This window comes from Metarhizium robertsii (assembly GCF_000187425.2).
Source record: "Metarhizium robertsii ARSEF 23 chromosome Unknown MAA_Scf_6, whole genome shotgun sequence".
NCBI lineage: Eukaryota > Fungi > Ascomycota > Sordariomycetes > Hypocreales > Clavicipitaceae > Metarhizium > Metarhizium robertsii.
Genome location: NW_011942204.1, coordinates 113303 through 131241, shown reverse-complemented (window position 1 = coordinate 131241; position 17939 = coordinate 113303). Strand labels below are relative to the sequence as shown.

The following is a 17939-nucleotide window of genomic DNA, read 5'->3' as shown; positions in this document are numbered from 1 at the left end:
AACCACACGCCCCCCCGCCAAGCCCAGAACCAAAGAGACCGCAACAAGTGCTATCTATTACTCAAGCATTATCTCGAGCCTCCACCAAAACCCGAGCCATGCCGTCCAACGCCTCCCTCTCCCCCCCGGACTGGCGCATGCACGCCCCCCTCCTTCCTGTCAAGCAAATCATGCAGGGCCACGGCCGCCAGCTTTCCGAATCGGGAGCAAAACGATCACGTGGCCCCCCGCCGCGAAATTACTAGCCTCAACCTGGACGCCCGAGTGTAGCCGCGACTCCTTTTTTTCCTTTTTTCTTGCATCCCCACACTTGATATCAGCTTGCATTGGCCAATGGCCGCGTCGCGTCCTGCGCGATCCTTGTTTCTGGAATGCCTCCGATACGGCGGATAGGACCAGCCGTGCCAGAGAAAGGAAAAAATAAAAAAATCCCAAACAAAACCTGCCTCTTCCCGTTGCACACCGTACCTTTTTAAGAATCCCCCCCCCCAAGCTCGCATTACTCTCGCCTGCCGTAGACGCTTTCAGAGAGACCTACCTACCTGTGCGCCGGGGATCTGGGCATCTCGCAGCACAGAGTCGCCATGTACACAGGGACAAGAACAGGTCTGTGACGACGCCCCCATGTCTCACCTCGGGGCCAAGGGGGCAGGAGGGGGGGGGGCCACACGCGCATCGCATCACATCTCGCTCACCGAGCAAGCGAGTCGTTGTTGCTCGGAGCACGGAGCGCTCGTCAACCCCAGACGATTCCATTGGGGAAACAAGGGCGACGCGCGCACCGGGGGAGCACTTGGATGCGGTGACACGGCGGTGCTCGCTCCGTCGCGGCCGTGCTGGAGGTAGGTGGTGATTGATGGGACTGGGCGGTCCCCCATGCTACCAGACGCACCAGACTACCATGTACGTGATGGGCCACGGACCAGGCTGCAAACAGCGTCACCTACGGCGTCGATGGAATAATACGTGGCATAAGCCGTCGGGAACCAATCGTCTTTTTTTGGCTCGTTTCATGTCCATTGTTCCCCGACGCTGTGTCCATTGCTTCTAGCCGAATTCCTATTGTGATGCGTCTGTGTTGCCCCCTTTTCCCCTCTTCTTCATCATCATCATCTTCTTCTTCTTCTTCTTCATCGTCGTCGTCCCCGCGAGCTAGTTTACACAATGGGCGTACCCCGGTATCCCCGGACTTTTTTTTTCGCTACAAACTTGCACGGAGATAGTGCGTGGTACTAATACGGAGTACGGAGTACTGAAAGAACGATGCCACAGTGACACGGGACCACATCCCGTGCTCCGTAGTACGTACAACGCTGCACTCGATTAGAAATACATAACCGAGAGAAGGGAGTGTTTTGTGCACCTCATAGCTGTGTCACATGAACGGGGTGGAAGAATTGGGACATGGCCTTATTACTACTACTAGTACTACTAAGCAAAAGGAACCCATTTGCGGCTCTCATGGTATGCGACTTGGGTTTGGGTGGTCACTCGTCGTCTCCGTACGTCGCACAACGTATTATTGTATTATTGTAGTGTCATTCTTTGCTCAGCCTTTGCTCACCAGGTCAAGTGACCCGCAGCCAGCCACTGCCGGAAAGGCCGAAGGTCGGACCCCGAACCCACAATCCGCTTTAGAAGGTATGGAGCCCCTTCGCATGGCGTCGGCAGCTGCAAACCCAAGGAAGGCCAGGGACCATTCGCAAACAGTCTCCCCGCAGTGCTTCCATTTGATGGCGACTCTGGGCAGCCGCCGCCGATGATGATGATGATGGGCAGCGGGCAGCATAATATTGGGACCACAAGCCCAATTGCCGTGGGCTTCCGGCCTTCCCCACTGCGCGAGTGTGTACGCAGTAGTTCGTAGTACGCGACTAAAAAGGAGATGGGTAGGTTGGTGTGACTGCATGGCAGTGATGATGGATGCCAAGTTGGTGCGTGGATAAGCTTTCTGGTCAAGCAACTTGGCTACCGCGCGCTGCGACTGGGGTCGTGATTGGGACCGGCGCCGTTTCTGGTCTGTGGTGCGTGGTGCCTGCTATCTTTCGTCCCAAGCCCCGTCGCCGCCAGCGCTTGAATCTGGTCGGGATGCGTATGCGTGGCTAGTTGGAGATCCAAAGCGACGTCGGAGGCTCTCCACATACCCTATCGGTCTGCCGCGGGCTAAGCCTACGAGGTCCTGAACCCCCCCGTACGCAAGCCCAAACAACAGTCCAAGCTTGGCCGTGCGTCCAGCCGTTGATAGCGAGAACCTATCTGATCCATGCGGCCGAAAGTCGGCGCCAGTTAGCCACACGTCTCATTTGCATTTGTCTGGTACCCGCCACTTGCAAAGGCGATAAGAAAGCCGACACTTGCCATGTCTCGTATGGCCGTTTGATCGGACAACCACTGCTCATCCAGTCTTTCCAGCGCCGCCTCTAGACTGACACCAGAGGAGAGACGGGCAAGAGGCTGGCTGACGGGACCGGAGTGGGATTGTGTAATTGAAATCGGATGGGATGGGGGCGAGGTTGATCTTGGGAAAAAGGGTAAATGTGGGCTTAGACACACATGTTGGAGAGTTAAATCCGGTGCGGCTCATGGAGATGATGATGCCCGATGTGAAGACGTGATTGATAGTGAATGTGCGATTCCATCGAGATTCCACTTACGGCATAGGGAAAACGCGCCTGCTACGGTCAGCGTCGCCATTGTCGTCGAAAACATGTCGCTGCTGCCTCGATACCGGTCAACGGTGCTTTCCAGTCCCAATGCTACAAAGCTCCAGAAGCTCGTCTTGGCCCCCATTCGGAAACCCTCGCGGATGCCACCCTGCATTGCGTGATAGTTTTTGGATTTGTGATAGAGATACCAACCAGTCGTAGTGTCGGGCATCTTGTGTGCGTGTTCTGCCCGGAAGCGGAGCTGAGCCATCTGGCCGCCCTGCATGGCACCAAGCGTGAAGCCAATCACCCCCGACGAGACCGTCCCGAGGAGAATGCGAGCCGGCGTTGAGATGGACAGCCTGGGGTATGGGTCGGATGGAAATGCATCGTGACCGTGAAACACTGAAGATGAGCGTGATGGCGTGGTTGTAGAGGTGGGCGCAATCACATCTGTGGAAGTTGGCAGATCCATGACGGAGCTCTGTGTCGCCTCTATTGCGTACACCATCAAAAAGAGAGAATCCGTTCCCTGGAGCAAGGATTGCGAAATCCCAAAAACGCTCTGGAGAGGCTTCTGTCGTGCGTCAGAGTGTTTGCCCCTTTCGTCACGTCACGTCCTTTATCAAGTCGCCTTGTCGATCTTGCGATAGGGGTTGGATTCAGTTGGCTTGTTTGCGACAGATGACGTGGACGATCTGGTTTTCGAACAAATGGTGGATGATCAAGACTGCCGCGGGGTTGTACGAATACAGGTGTGAGTGGTTGAAGATCAGTCAAAATCCCAACAGTACAGGATACCGTTGTCGGACAACAGCGTCGTTAGGAAGCTATCTTTGAGTTGCCGTTTTTTTTCTCTTCGTTTTTTCAACGTTGTTAGCCTCAAAAGTGAAGGTCGAAGGTCCCTCACCGGAGCGGAGTTTCCGTGATGCCGTGCCTTGTGCGCCACACACGACTTTAGCCACAGCGGCCGCTGGGAAATCCAGTTTCAAACTCTCACGTGATGGCGTAGCTCGTTTCTGAAGCTTCACCAAGTTGGGTGACCGTGAATCTCGAGCAACGGCCCGACTTGATGGCTGTTCCAGGTGCACAAACAGCAACGCTCTCACGCAAACATGGCACGTCGTACTTGTATACAATTCGTGCCGCTCACTATACTAACGTTTCCGACAGACTACCGTGGATGACGGCCACATCTCGCTGCGCCTCAAGCACGGCATTCACACAATATTCATGTTCACAGATGCACAGGCGCCCATGTCCGAAATCACCAAGGAGCTGCTTGAACTTCTGAGCGAACGATATCCAGAAGGCCTCACCACAGTTGTGTCGCCGCTCAAGACTATGGCAATCCCTGCAAATCCCAAACTGGCCTATGGAGTTCTCAACGTGCCCAACGACCCCTCCAGGGGATGGAAAAGAATCAAGACAGGCGAGGACGAAAGCAGCACCCCAACTGCATGTGGGTTAAAGAACAACAGCATCGTGGCATTCACCTTTGTGTCGGGCCTCGAAGACGAGGATGTGTTGTTTGAGGTGGAATGGCCCAAGGACGACGACGAAATGTACGACCAAGCAGGGTGAATTACGCCATAATTTTCATTACGAAATGGTCAACAAGGACCTGTATGGCATTGCAAAGGCCTGGTCTGACGAACTTTTTTTTTTTTTTTTTGGCTCCGATATAGGATGGAACCAGCTCAAGGCGCTTCGGCTATCAACGCAACAAACACAGATGGGGTCAATGGGTCGCAATTTCACATCTCGAGCCACACCCCACCACCAACCCCCGACCTGAATCTGCTAATCAAGAGAGGTGGAGGATGGAACGGCTCAAGTTTAATGCAAAGGAGAACAGACCTCTTGTTCGTGGGGGGAATTCGGTTACAGCATTCATGCTGTGTGGGGTATGTATTATAGAAGAAAGTTTTCCTCTTGCAACGTCTGAATACCTCGGGCGCCTCTGCAGTTGGTCCTTGTGTCGGTAACTGTAAGTTTATCAGAAAGGGTGCAAGCATCCTATAGTCTTGGAGGGATATCTGAATTTCTCCTTGGATGCCAGGAGGTGCAACCTGTTGTACATGACAGGCTGCTCCAGCACTTGCGGCAGAGAAAGCTCCGTGGTGGGATGATTCCAGCTGGTTAAGATCATAACGAATTCCTTCTTCCTCTCGTGGCCCCTTTACGTGAAGCCATCGAACATGATGGACTGGGCAGTAGCCATGTCACTCATGTACATTTAAACTCAATCGGTTGTCGTGAATGTCGTCTAGGGTAGCGCACAGAAATAATGGCACCCCAGATGCAAATGAAAGCTTCACAAAACGAAAGTTACATTGGAGGCGACCAGTCGAGGCACCAAGTGGGTGTAGGGCCTCGGTGTTGAAGCGACAGTTGTTGTTTTGTGGTGGCATACATATGTACGGGACACAACTACCGCGTCCTTTAGGTACGGGGCGTGGAATAGATGACTTGGAATGTCCCAATCAAGGATGATGGGCTCCAGCATATAATTGCCTTTTTTTTTTTTTCGAGGAAATCATCCAGTCTTGCTCCGTACTCGGAGTGTAGCCTGCGTTTATACCTTGTATCACATTCTCGCCCCCTCAGTTGAGACTTTGAGGGCCAAAAATGCATTTCCCATGATAAACTCTGATGGAAGCACCCCGGTTATTAAGCTTTCATGGCACTTTGACAACCGTCACACCAACCCATCGGAGAATTAAAATAAGGAATCCAGCACGCGTATTTCACAAATGTTGACTGGTCCGCTGGTGATGTAGGCAGATAACCCAAGGCCGCCCGAATATATACAACCTAGGTAGTATTTACCTTTCAATTTTGTGTTTCTATAATGCTGTGCGACATCAAGTGATGCGTCTTGGTCCACTGTTAGCCGCCGTGTGTTGTCATCATGTGCCAGCCAAGACATTTACCCGCCGTCTTGTCATGCTCGACCCAGCAACCACGCCCGATGACGTGGATGCCATTGCCATTATGAGCAAGTCGAGCCTCCTCTGGCCGAGGGCGAAGAAAAGCTGCTTGGCCGCGGCCACGATGCGCATGTGCGTCTGTGGAGTTGGGCTCATCCTGATGAGAATGGCAGATCGAGATGGCCGGCCCCAGATTGGCGACACGACCTGGGAGAAGTGGATCGAGCGAATGGCACCATGGTCATTCTTTTGAATTTCGCGAAGCCAATTCGGCTGTTGCGCAAAGCGACACTGCTCGAGACCCCCAGAAACGGCCGTGTTTGTACGTGGGCCTCGCCGCTTCGACCGACCAGACTCTATGACGCGCCCATTATGGCGGCAATGGAGCATCCCGGGACAAGCTGTATAAATGCGGCCCCCCTCGGGACCATGTGCCGACTCTGGCGGAAGGACGGCAAAGCACTGAATCCATTGCGAAAAATACACAATGAAGGACAAAAACGACGTGATCCACGAGTTCAACGACCTCGTCAACATGACGGCGGCGGAACTGGAAAAGTGGCTCAAGTCGGGTGATTCCCAGGCCGTGGGATGGTCCAAAGAAGATGACGGCGGCGGCGAGTCCGTCGGCCACGATAGCGGGCGGAAGATTGTCCAGATTCTCAAAGATAATCCACAAAAGAGCCCGGACAAGTACACCGATGACCAGATTGAGCACATGAGAAAGGTGGTTTCATACTGGTATGTTTTTCCCCCTCTTCTTCTTCTGTTCCCCCTTGGCCCATGTTGAGTCCTGCGACGCGATATTATTCCTGACAACTGACGCCTTTCGTGTTAGCAAGCGGCACCTAGCTCAGGAGAGCAAAAGCAACGACAACAAGTCTGCTGAGGAAGTAAAGAAGACAAAATCATATGCGTCCCTGAAGAACTGGGGCCACGACCCCCTCAAGGAGCGGGAGGGTGATGGTGATGGCGATGGCGATGGTGATGGCGACGAGGACGAGGATGAGGATGAGGATGAGGATGAAGATGAAGATGCGGGCCAAGACGATGAGCAAGACGTAGGCACGAAGCGGGGTCCCAAGGACAACCAAGATGGGGAGAAGAAGAGACAAAAGACGGACAAGGCGGCTTCCAAGAACCAAAAAAACGGCCACAATGGTGCCAAAAAATCAGCAAACAAGCAGGATACCAAAGACGACGACGCAACCGAGCAAGGCTCACAGCCATCTTCCGACGAAGACGACGGCCAAGAAAGCAAAAAGAGCGACAAGAGCGACAAGAACGGGTCCTCTGGTAAAAAAGAGCCGAAAAAGGGCGACACGGTGAGTTGGGAATGGGGCCAAGGCCAGCCAGAAGGCACAGTCAAGCAAGTCAAGCACGAAAAGTAAGCACCAGACGCCCGCATACCCCGATTCCCGAGGCGATTTTCTAATACCAACCCGCGGCAGAGCTTCGGTGACGACCAAGAAGGGGAACACTGTCTCGCGCGACGGCACCGAGGAGGATCCCGCCGTGGTCATTGACGCAGGTTCCTCCCAGGCCGTCAAGCTCAACCATGAGCTGAATTAGCGCGTGTTTGCCTGGCCGTCTGGATATATGGCGTCAGCTATACGACATATGTTGGCGTGGCGTGTATTTCCAAGAAGCGACCGCGCTGGTAGAATGCCGGCACGGCCTCGTCACTTGAGTCAATTACACCGAGTTGTCACACGGCCGTCGTCGGAACAGATGGCAGCTCCGGAGTGGAATTCCGTCTCTGCGCAACCTTCTGGATGGTGCTTGCTCGAAATTAAGGCACTAATTTTATATTAATATGTTTGAATATAGGGACTGATATTCTTGGGGGTGCTTGATGAGCTGCAAAGGTAGACATGTCGCTCACCTGCCATGGTACATGAGCGATTGTCAGGAGTCAGGACTCAGGCTTGTCTGGCCACTCTCGGCTGAACGTGCCTACACTAAAAGCACAGAGATGATACTTGGACAGAACACCGCAGCAAGACGGCACGAGCGCGGCCGTCCACGAAAATAGTAAAAATAGTAAAAATAGTGCGGAAATATGCATAATATTTTGACGAGAATCAGACGTGACAAAATGGTGACTACCTACCGAGCTAGGTATATGAGCCGATTATGGTGCTGCGTCGTCGCAACACGAACAGGGGAAATAGTGTAGGGGTTATCGCGTCTGCTTTGCATGTAGAAGGTCCGGGGTTCAAATCCCTGTTTCTCCATTGTGTTGTATTTTTTGTTCACGCAGCCCATGTTTTGTTCTTTTTATTATTTACTTATTCTTTTTTTTTTTATAAAAAAATCTAAATAATATGCGTGAAATCTCGGCCGTTGAAGGAAATCCGACCTCCAATGTCCCAGTCCAAACATCTGCAAACATCCATGTCCCGCCATCTCTGCCAGTCAAGAGTCTCATTCAAAACACTGGAAAAGCTCCAGTGGGCATAGGTAATTCAGGCTTCACCCCTAGGTTGTCACTTATAGTCTGCACTGGTGGTATCGCCGTTCCTCATGCAACAGGCGCCAGTGTGCTTGTCGGAGCATTTACATCACCTCCCAATGCACGTTTCTCGTCGGAGGCAGAGGGGTTCCTTTCATTAAAAACGTGCTAATTTTGGTTAATACTGTTTCTTACACATTGAAATGGGTAAATGCTCGAGCAGCACGCCGTGGACATGACACGAGTCCGCATACAAGGCCACGGCATATATGCACCGAGACTCGTACGCGTTTGACTTGAGTGTTGCCAGCATGTCTTTGTGACAAGTATTTGGCCATATATACTGGATCCCTTGGCTGCCTTGTCGGCGGCCAATTGAGGCACCAGAACTGGAATGGGAGAAGCATCTGTTGGGACTTCGCCGAGGCGAGTCAGGTTGGATAGGTCGTATATATCCTCCACTGCAGTTCGCTGGCCTTGACATCTCTTATACCGTCCAAATACCAAATAGTCTTGCAGTCGTCTTTCGGATTGGTCAGCATGGAGGCTTGCTTCGCAACTTCTTTGCGGCTCAGCAAACTACGATCTTCGGGGATGTAAAACAAGTCCATCCACATGTAACGCCACCCTAACCGACGGAGCTGCTCTGTCAGACTTTTGACGTCGAATATCTTGTTCTCTGGAACAGGCCAGGGCACTCCAGGGACGTCTGCCTCGCTCCTTGTATTCCAACGATCCCGAGTATGGCCATTGCAGACATGGTCGGACTAGCCAGGTCTTCCACAACCACGGTTTGATCATTTTTGCTGTCCCGCAGATAGTAAGGACTATCACAGGTTTCGGCCCATGCCAGACCTGTATGCTCATTCTTAACCACAACTGGATATGGCACTTGCCGCGTCGTAGTAGTGGGATCAAGCACTGCACATGCCATTAGCTAAATGGTGGCCATGCCTGCCGTTTCATATCGCGCGGCCTGCAGATTTATGAGATGGACCCGCCACACATTCGGCTCCCAGCTCTGTGGGTGGAATTCCCGAGAAGAGGCAAGAGAAGGGAATCAAGAACACGTCCATCCGGGCGTGGACGTCTGTCCACCACTTGACCTTTTCCCCGGCAGCGACAAAAGACAAGGATTCCAATGTCTGACGGGCGGAATCCACGGACAGAGGCCAATCGTGAGAAACCAACGCACCAGGATTCCAAGTTGTAAAGGAACCAACTACACGGTGAGACAAGGTGAGCTGAGTAATGCAAGCAAGGGCCTGCCTAGTTTAAAAAGGACCAGACTACTTTATCTAATACAAATCATGAGCCCCTAAATCGCATACTACTTTCAACTTGCACACCTGCTCAAGTACGGCCCCATGTACCTGCACAGGCTGTAAAACAAGCACACATGTAGGCGTTGCTTTAACTATTAGGCAAGCCTAATGGGCAAGCATCCTCCCCTCAGGGTACAAGATGACCATGTGGCCGGGCCGCCCAACTGGCTGTTGAATGGCATACACAATCGTCACAAGCAGATACAGCTCGTTTCCAAGGAGTCTGGTACAAATGTAGCAAGAATAAAGAGGCTGAATATATTCGTCCACATACTATAATACACTATAACATAAAGCGTGATAACCAGGTACCGGACCTGGTTTAAACAAGTTTGCCTCCCACTGCACACGGCACAGCAGAATGCATCTACTACAAGGGCATCTCTTCAATATGCATCAAGTCTAGGAATAAGACGATCCAAAACAAATTTACCAGATAGCAAACACTCAAACATCCCCTCCAGACTTGGGGCGTCTTCGGAAGCCCACCATCTGGACCATTTCTGTCCAGAAGCCAACCGGCGGCTCGGTAAAGGAGTTCTCATAGGCCTCAATTTCAGGTCGCTGCCAGACCAGGTCGACCTCCTTGGGCGGGATGTAGCGCGTCTTCTTGAGCAGCTTCCATCCAACAAAGAGCAGCACGGCCAGGATCTGCATAGAGTAGCTCTGGAAGAAAACCTCGACGTCCCACTTGGGCCGGAAGGCATAGTACCCGTACGTGAGCACGACGAGACCCTGCACAGCCAGGGCGATGTAGGCGCAGTAGGGCTGGAAGTAGGCGTAGTAAGGCCGCTCTGCTTTTCTGTTGACGCCCTGGACTTGGCACGCCCTGTGGTAGTTGATGAAGGTGATGGACATGATGAGGTAGGTGATGAGGCCGCCGCCCGTGACGATGCTGATGAGCCAGGTCAGGACCTTGGCCGAGCCATTGGAGACCTGGAGGAAGGACAGAAACGGGAAGCACATGACGACGCAGAAGCACCAGATGGGGACGCCGCTCTTGTTGCAGTAGCGCAGGAACCTGGGCGCGCGGCCCTCGAGGGCCAGCGAGTACAGCGCCCGCGTGGCGGCATACGTGTACGTGTTGCCGGCGGAGAAGATGGAGGTGAGGATCAAAAAGTTGACAATGTGCGGCAGCACCTTGACGCCCAGCGACTCCATGGCAATGACGTAGGGAGAAGCGGCCGCGCTGCCGGCCGAGCCGGTCCCGAACCAGATCTCGACGAGCGTCGGGTCGTTGTAGGCGCAGACGATCCCGACAGCCAGGGCGCCGACGACAAAAAAGATGCAGAATCGGTAGTAGACGGTCTTGAAGGCGGCCTTGATGTAGATGCTGGGGCGCTGGGCCTCTGCCGACACCATGGAGATGTACTCGGGCCCGACGACGCAAAACGAGGCGCTCCAGAGACAGGCGAGGAAGCCCTCGAACCGACCCAGGTCGCCGTCGCTGAGATATGTGGCAAAGGCTCCTGGGTTGGAGAAGTGCCGAAATCCATATGCGTCGTGCTGGGGGTTGCCGCCGCACATGGTGACAAAGGTGAATGCGAACAAGATGAAGATGAGGATGAGCTTTCCACCAGAGAGCCAGAATTCAGCCTCACCGTAGAAGCGGACGGCAAGGACGTTGAGGAGGCTACAAGGAAACAAGTCAGCAAAACAGAATCCCGTTAAAAAATAAAATAAAATAAAATAAATCTGCTGGAAATAAATATGGCGGTACGTACCCGTAGCATATAATAACAGCAGCGCAGACGCCGGCTGTTGGACCAGGATGCGTGACATTGGTGTTCCAGAAAGAAATGACAAAGGTCAGAGCCGTAATCTCGAATGGAATAAGCAAGGCCTCGTAGAGGAAGAAGTTCCAGCCGGCCAGGAAGCCAAGAGCATCATCGACCCAGTACCCAGCCAGCCGGACGAAGCCGCCGGCCACGGGCATGTAGGTGCTCATTTCAGCAATGGAGTTGTTCACGAGGGACAGCACGATCGAGTACAAGGTGTACGCGATGAGGAGACTGGCAGGGCCGCCCTTGGCGAGGCCGCCGCCAATGCTGATGAAGAGGGCGGTTCCAATGGAGCCACCGGCGGCAATAAGCTGGATCTGGCGGTTCTGAAGCCGCCGCTGGAGATGGCCCATATCCACGTCTTCCACATGCTGCGAGCTGCCGCCGTCGGCCTCGTCGACCTTGGCTTGCTTCTCTTGGCCGTGTCCGAGATGCATGGTTGCTGAGTCTTGAGGGGGTAAAGGAGGCAAGGAATCGAAACCAAGTGTTTGCTGATGGAGAGACAAGACTGCCACGAAGAAAAGCGAGAAGGACAGTCACGCAAGGCTGCTGCGATATTAAATAACAGAGCATCGACTGCATGATGGCTCGCACTCTCTCCCCCTCCCCCTCTCCCTCCCCGCGCATCTCAACATGTATGTGTGTACAGTTCCGGCGGCCAGATGGTGGTCGAAAGGCCTTGCCCATGTAAGCCCATCTCAGCCGTTCGGTGGAGCCGGTGGGACAGAATCTTGGAAGTTGTCTGGGGGTGGCAACAGCCGAAACCATTGTCAACTCGACCTGTCAACAGGCCGCACCAATCCATCATCTGTCCATGGCCCTCAGCAGCCCACGTCGCCACACACACTGGCCACCGCTTTGGGTTTAGGCTTTTTGGACGTTGGCTCGCGGGAAAACCATTAGTCTGGACGCCACATGAGGCCTGGGCAGTTGGCCAGATTGGGGCCATGGGTGAAGTGGCGATGGTGTTGCGGGCGGCAGTTGCATCGTCTTCCCTTGATCCAATCTTCAACGACACGGCGTATCCGCATCTAGAGACAACGAGGCGCCGGCGGATGGAAATGAATGTTCATGATGGAAGCCGCATTCGAAGGACTCCGAGTCGCGTGGGTGCGTTGCGAAAAGTCTGCCATTGGGCCCCGCGCTTCTCCCCAGACTGCCACCGTGCTAGTGGCTTTGTTGATCTCTCGTGGCTTGTGAGATGACAGGTTTCCTAGTGTCTCGGGACATGTTGCGCCGCAATTTCCCTCATCACACGGCGCAGACGCGGCAAATCAAAATGCTGTACCACCCAGCCATGTTTGCCATGCCCAAAGCCAACGAGGTGCGGCTCGGTATCATGGAGGAGAAAGTTCGGTTTCTGTCGACCTTTTTGCGTGGAATTGGTTTCTAGAACGCACCAAGTTCGGCCATGTCCGTGACAAGTGGTTCAAGGAGAGTTCAATGTTGGCTTGGATCGGGGACGAGCATCGGGGAGTTGGGACGTGGGCGCGGGCGCGGGCGCGGGCGCGGAAGACGAGGAGATGAGAAATGTGAGAATGAGGCAGGAGGGGGCTCCGTTGTACGGAGTACGACATGGTACTTGCATCGTGATGAAACAACCAGACCTTTCTGATGTCCTAAGCTGATTGGCGAGATGGGTCGTCCGAGCAGAGCAGAGCAGAGCAGAGCGACTCGAGTCGATTCAACGTTTCCGGCCGCCGACTCACGAGGCCCAACCGTAGTGTGACTTGCCCATGCTACTACAGAACACTCAACAAGGTCAAGGCTGTTGGTTCGGTTGGCGTGCTGCACCGCGCGACATTTATATGTTCTCCTCTGTGACTGTGAGTCTTGGACTGTTGGGTACGGAACCCGCAAAAGCAATCATGACGAGAAAGTGGAGCCGAGATTGCGAGCCATTGCGCTTCACCATTGAAGCACGCGACTTTGCCTCAGCCGCACCATGACTGGACGTCGAGAAACCATTCCATCGTCGACTCGGGACATTCTCCCTCACCACTGAGCGCCACTGCCGCCATGCGGACGTTTCTCTGCTCACATTCGCTGCTGCTTCTGGGCAGCAGCTTCATCGCCGTCGCCTCCGCATCTCGAGACGCATCCCGAGACTCGCAAGTCCGCCTCACGGGTCCAATTCGTCATCACCAAGTCGACCCCGTTATTCTCGATGCATTAAAGAAGCATTCCGATCCTGTCGATGCCCTCGTCTCGCTGCACCCAGAGGCAGCTGATCAGCTTGCCCAGCCTCGCTTGCTCCGCGTATCTGGTGAGCCGACGGCCAGATGGATGACCGAAGGCGACAAGTTGCGCCTCAAGCGCAAGGGCCACAAGTTTGTCGACATTACCGACCACGAGGACTTTTACAAACAGAATGTGAACGCATTGGCTGGAGAGGCTCGTAAGTTTTCAAATAACTGCGGTGCAGACCAATTGGGTGGGCATGTCACTCACGACTTTTTGAAGATTTGCCGAATCTCTCACATCAGCACATTGTAAAGCCTCTCCTCCCCCAAGTCTCGACAAAGAGGATGCACCATGTGCTGGAACACATGACTAGCTACTACACCAGATACTTTGGTAGTGTGACGGGCGAAGAGAGCGCCCAATGGCTTCATGATCACATCGCTGAGGTATGATATGCCTGTTTCCCAACAGGGACTGAAGTTGAAAACGTACTGACGCTTGCGCGTAGATAATCAAGGAATCCCCGTTCCACACCCACATCTCTCTCGAGGTTTTCACGCATTCTTTCCCTCAGCCATCCATCATTGCTCGTTTCGAGCCCAAAGTGCGAAACTTCTCGCTGCCGCTGACCATCCTTGGCGCACACCAAGACTCCATGAACTACCTGTTCCCTCTCCTGCCCGCGCCTGGTGCCGATGATGACTGTTCGGGGACTGTGAGCATACTGGAGGCTTTCCGCGTGCTGGCAACCAGCGGCTTCATCCCCATCAATGGACCCGTCGAGTTTCACTGGTACGCCGCTGAGGAGGGCGGTCTTTTAGGCAGTCAAGCTATTGCGCGATACAAGAAGGAGTCGGGGGCTCGCATCGGCGCCATGATGGAATTTGTGAGTATTTGCGTGCTTGGATGTACAATTCGGCCCACGACTTTTTCTCTAACGCACGGAAACTAGGACATGACGGCCTTTATTGCCAGAAATGCTACCGAATCCATTGGCTTCATTGAGACGGAAGCGGATGCTCCTCTGACCAAGTGGGCAGCCGACTTGGCCAACGAATATGTCTCGATTCCAGCCAAGGTGTATAAGCTCCCAAGGTGAGCCCAACTTCCCATCTTTTAGGCCCTCCCGCCCCAGCGACCCCAAGGCTGATGAACAAAAACAGCGGCGCGGGCTCCGACTACATGTCTTTTACGCAGCTCGGCTATCCGTCCGCTTTTGCCTCGGAGGGTAACCCGTCGGCTGGTGCATTTCCTGGCGAATTCGACCCTTATGTCCACACCGCCAAAGACACCATGGATGTTGATGACGACACGGGCATCTTCTCTCTCGAGGTAAGTGTATGCGAAGTTGTTGATGCGGTTCTCATGCTTACTGGTCACAGCACATGGCGCGATTTTCAGAGCTTGCCATTGCATTCGTTGTCGAGCAGGCAGGCTGGGACAACAAATGGAGGTGAAAACAGACTGTATACATGCACTTCATTTCATGGCTTGGACGAAATCCATTATCGACGGAACTGAAAATTCGTAGACATGACCGATAGATAATCTACCATTCTTGACATTTACCAGCTCGTTCCTCCCCCCACCACAAGATAGATACATTATACAATACCCTCCCACACGATAGCATCTTTCCATCAAATGGCCCCCAAGGAGCCCTGTGCTTCCTGTGCTTCCGACTACGCAGCCTAGGTCTGCTGCTTGTGAACCTCAGCCTTGGCACCGTGCTTTTGCTCGCTGGCCTTGTCGGAAACGGCGTCCTTTGCGGCGGAAGCTCTAGGGAACAGTTGGCAACTCTTCGTGCAGCAGAAAAGGGGAGGGGGGGCTATTTACCGCTCGCCGAGAGGTGCGTCAGAGTCCTTGGCAATGTCCTTGTTGACCTCCTTTGAAGTGCCGGTGGTGGCCTTCTTGGCCTGCTCAGAGACGTAGTTGGCGCCTTGCTTGAGTGATTCCATGATTTGTCTGTTTTTGAAATTGTATGCTTGTGAGATTGGGTTGATTTGCAGAAACGGCAGTGAGACGAGCGGCCGTGGGCTTATTTAAAGCAAGTTGCAACGTAGGGAAAACATCAAATGGATTTATGTCGCATGACGTTGTGGACAGCTTGACGTTGGCGGCGACGTGAGCCGGCGGATTTGCTCCGGTGGCGAAGAGGTTGCGAAATGATGACGCTGGCGGATTTTGGTGCTGTCATTATGATGCTGCCATTTTTGGTGGGCTGCGCCTTTTGAGTTTGCGCGACTGTTAAGAGCCATGTGCGATATTTGCGGCGTTGGATGATGGAAATGTTTCATTTGGTCATGATGGGATGGCGACCAGAATGGGCGCCGCGTCAGAGTTTGTGTTAAGGTTTCATTTTGACGAGCATGGCACCGAGTTGGCCTGATGTGTTGCGTGGACCTCTACTCCATTCAATGTTTGTCAACGGGTGAAATACAGGACATCTACAACCAAGAGGTATATGCGGTTCAGCTATAACAGGCACTAGTGGAATTCTCTTTTGTTTGTGTGGTCAAACGGTGATGCCATTCTTGTACAGAGAAATGATAGGCTTCCTTTTGCGTCCGAATTTCCTAATTGTTGATACAGGACGTTCCAGCTAAAGAACCTATATTGTTGCTGGGCTTGGTCTATTGAATGCAACGTACTTGTATAAATCATGGGGCTAATGGCAGGACATGTGCAAACCAACCAGCCCGGCATAACGCTGCCACAATATTACACGGAAATGGTCCAACAAAGGGGCCTCACCGACAAAGGACCTCGAGGTTACACAGACTGAACACATGACCACGCAGGAGTCTTGGGCACAGACGTTTTTTTCATGTATATATAGTGGTTGCTGATCCCTCCCTTTCTCTTGGAAAACCAAGGACCTTGACACCCGTCGAGATTATCTTGAATTTGAGTCTTTTGCTCCAAGCATTGTATATTGAACTCTTGTCACTATATTTTTTCAGCATACTTGTCATCTTTCCTTGAGGCGTTTTACTAGAGCGCACAACTTGCGTTTCCACCTATGGGCTCATTATTGTAACTGGTCATATTCTTGCTCTGCTTGTCAAAGGGCCTTTTATGATTGATAGACAGGGGCCATGAAGTTACTCTTTCATCACCCCCCTTTATGGTATTTTGAACAGGGCCAATGGGGCACATGTCCCAAATTGTTATGACTATGGTTGAGCTCTTTTCATGGTATTCCGATGGACAAATTCGCCCAACACTTTATTGCTCATGTGTGTACACTAGACACTTTTGCCTCAAAGAGCATCTATCCGCGGGAAAATTTGACACACTCGAGGCATCAGAGCACACATGGAGCATGAAATGAGTCCAACACACTAGCAAATACAATCCACGCCGGACAAACAGAAAGGGTCTATGTCCCCTCCACTACAACACGAGGGCATCGACTTTCTGCTGCGAGCCGCCCGCGGTTCCCAAGAAAAACCCGTCCCAACACGAACTGGCTGGTAGTAATATCTGAAGCCAAGAATCGACGAAACCGCCCCAATGATGAACCCGGACATGATGTCCAGCCCATGATGCTGAAAGTCGTACCAACGCGTCGCACAGATGTAAATCGCCGCGCCGAGTGGCATCAGAGAAATCGCCAGCAGATACAAGGGCGCAGCTGCATCTTGTCCCCCTTTGGAATTCGCCAAGCCATTCTCCACGTCATCTGTTCCTCCGTGTACACTGTCGCCATAGGGCTGGTCCAGGTCGTATGTTTGTGTCCCACGCTCGGACTTGTCGACCTCACCCGCCGTCCCGCCCATGAGGAAAGGCGATCCTACGCCTAGCCTCGCGGCCAGCCATAACGAAAGGTAGACCAGCCCGGAGGCCACTGCGGAGGAATGCCCGGACGGAAAGCTGCGAAACCCCTCGTCGACGACGGATTTATCCGTGTTCGTGCAGATGGCTGCTGTAACAAGCTGACTACCTGCGTCGGTCGCATTGCTTACGACAAAGTTGGCTACGTTGGCAACATCAGGCTGGCATCTGCCGAGGAGATTGGGCCGCGGCTTGCCCAGCAGGTTCTTGGTCCCGTTGGTGAGGACGAATGCCAAAACGGCCGAAAGCAAAAGACCAAGAAGGCCGGCATGGAACTTCCACATCTCATGTCGCCGGGGGTGCCTCCGGGGGCTTTTCTTGTCGGAAGCTTTCAAAGCCACCAGCGAAGCCAGGGCGAAACAGAGCATGAGAACGGCGGGAACGACGACGGAGACGGCAGCGGCCGCGCCTAGAGACACCGTGTCGTGACCTTTGTAAGGGAGACTGATGTCTGGATTGTGGAGGCTGAAGGGCCGCTTGTTGGGTGGGAATTTGCCTGCGATGAATCCCGCCACGGCGAGACCGATGAGGATAGCCCAGTCGACCGTGTAGGAGAAGACGGTGCCAGAGGATGGCATGGTGGGAATGGCAGGCGGATGGTGAGCGTAAAACAATGCCGAGAGTAAGTTTAGTGACCTGGAGTGGGAAAGGGTAGAACGAGGAGGAAGGCGACAAGGCGCCTGAAACAATACATATATGCACATTATCGACAAAGCGGCTGTTGTTGAAAGAGGTGCTTTTGCCCTTGTTTACACTGAAGAATGGAATATGACACAGGC

At 53.2% G+C, this 17939-nt stretch overlaps 7 protein-coding genes across 7 annotated transcripts; 3 read left to right on the top strand and 4 right to left on the bottom strand.

The window, feature by feature from the left end:
* Positions 1-2580: 2580 nt before the first annotated feature.
* On the bottom strand, positions 2581-3120 carry MAA_08994 (uncharacterized protein; the record flags this gene model as incomplete). Its single annotated transcript, XM_007826992.1, has 1 exon — positions 2581-3120. The coding sequence occupies one exon, from the start codon at positions 3118-3120 to the stop codon at positions 2581-2583; it is 540 nt and encodes a 179-aa protein (XP_007825183.1).
* A 758-nt stretch (positions 3121-3878) lies between these two features.
* MAA_08995 (uncharacterized protein) lies at positions 3879-4229 on the top strand (the record flags this gene model as incomplete). The annotated part of the gene is made up of 1 exon (XM_007826993.1): positions 3879-4229. One exon carries the CDS (start codon positions 3879-3881, stop codon positions 4227-4229), a length of 351 nt encoding a protein of 116 aa, XP_007825184.1.
* Positions 4230-6065: 1836 nt separating this feature from the next.
* On the top strand, positions 6066-7150 carry MAA_08996 (DNA-binding protein; the record flags this gene model as incomplete). Its single annotated transcript, XM_007826994.1, has 3 exons — positions 6066-6319; positions 6417-6965; positions 7030-7150. The coding sequence occupies 3 exons, from the start codon at positions 6066-6068 to the stop codon at positions 7148-7150; spliced, it is 924 nt and encodes a 307-aa protein (XP_007825185.1).
* Positions 7151-9805: 2655 nt separating this feature from the next.
* On the bottom strand, positions 9806-11576 carry MAA_08997 (general amino acid permease AGP2; the record flags this gene model as incomplete). The annotated part of the gene is made up of 2 exons (XM_007826995.1): positions 9806-10991; positions 11083-11576. The coding sequence occupies 2 exons, from the start codon at positions 11574-11576 to the stop codon at positions 9806-9808; spliced, it is 1680 nt and encodes a 559-aa protein (XP_007825186.1).
* Positions 11577-13158: 1582 nt separating this feature from the next.
* MAA_08998 (peptidase) lies at positions 13159-14780 on the top strand (the record flags this gene model as incomplete). The annotated part of the gene is made up of 6 exons (XM_007826996.1): positions 13159-13537; positions 13603-13769; positions 13832-14209; positions 14276-14418; positions 14487-14655; positions 14706-14780. 6 exons carry the CDS (start codon positions 13159-13161, stop codon positions 14778-14780), a joined length of 1311 nt encoding a protein of 436 aa, XP_007825187.1.
* Positions 14781-15014: 234 nt separating this feature from the next.
* Positions 15015-15281, bottom strand: MAA_08999 (Glucose-repressible protein Grg1; the record flags this gene model as incomplete). Its single annotated transcript, XM_007826997.1, has 2 exons — positions 15015-15102; positions 15160-15281. 2 exons carry the CDS (start codon positions 15279-15281, stop codon positions 15015-15017), a joined length of 210 nt encoding a protein of 69 aa, XP_007825188.1.
* A 1386-nt stretch (positions 15282-16667) lies between these two features.
* On the bottom strand, positions 16668-17738 carry MAA_09000 (PAP2 superfamily protein; the record flags this gene model as incomplete). The annotated part of the gene is made up of 1 exon (XM_007826998.1): positions 16668-17738. One exon carries the CDS (start codon positions 17736-17738, stop codon positions 16668-16670), a length of 1071 nt encoding a protein of 356 aa, XP_007825189.1.
* Between the last annotated feature and the right edge of the window lie 201 nt (positions 17739-17939).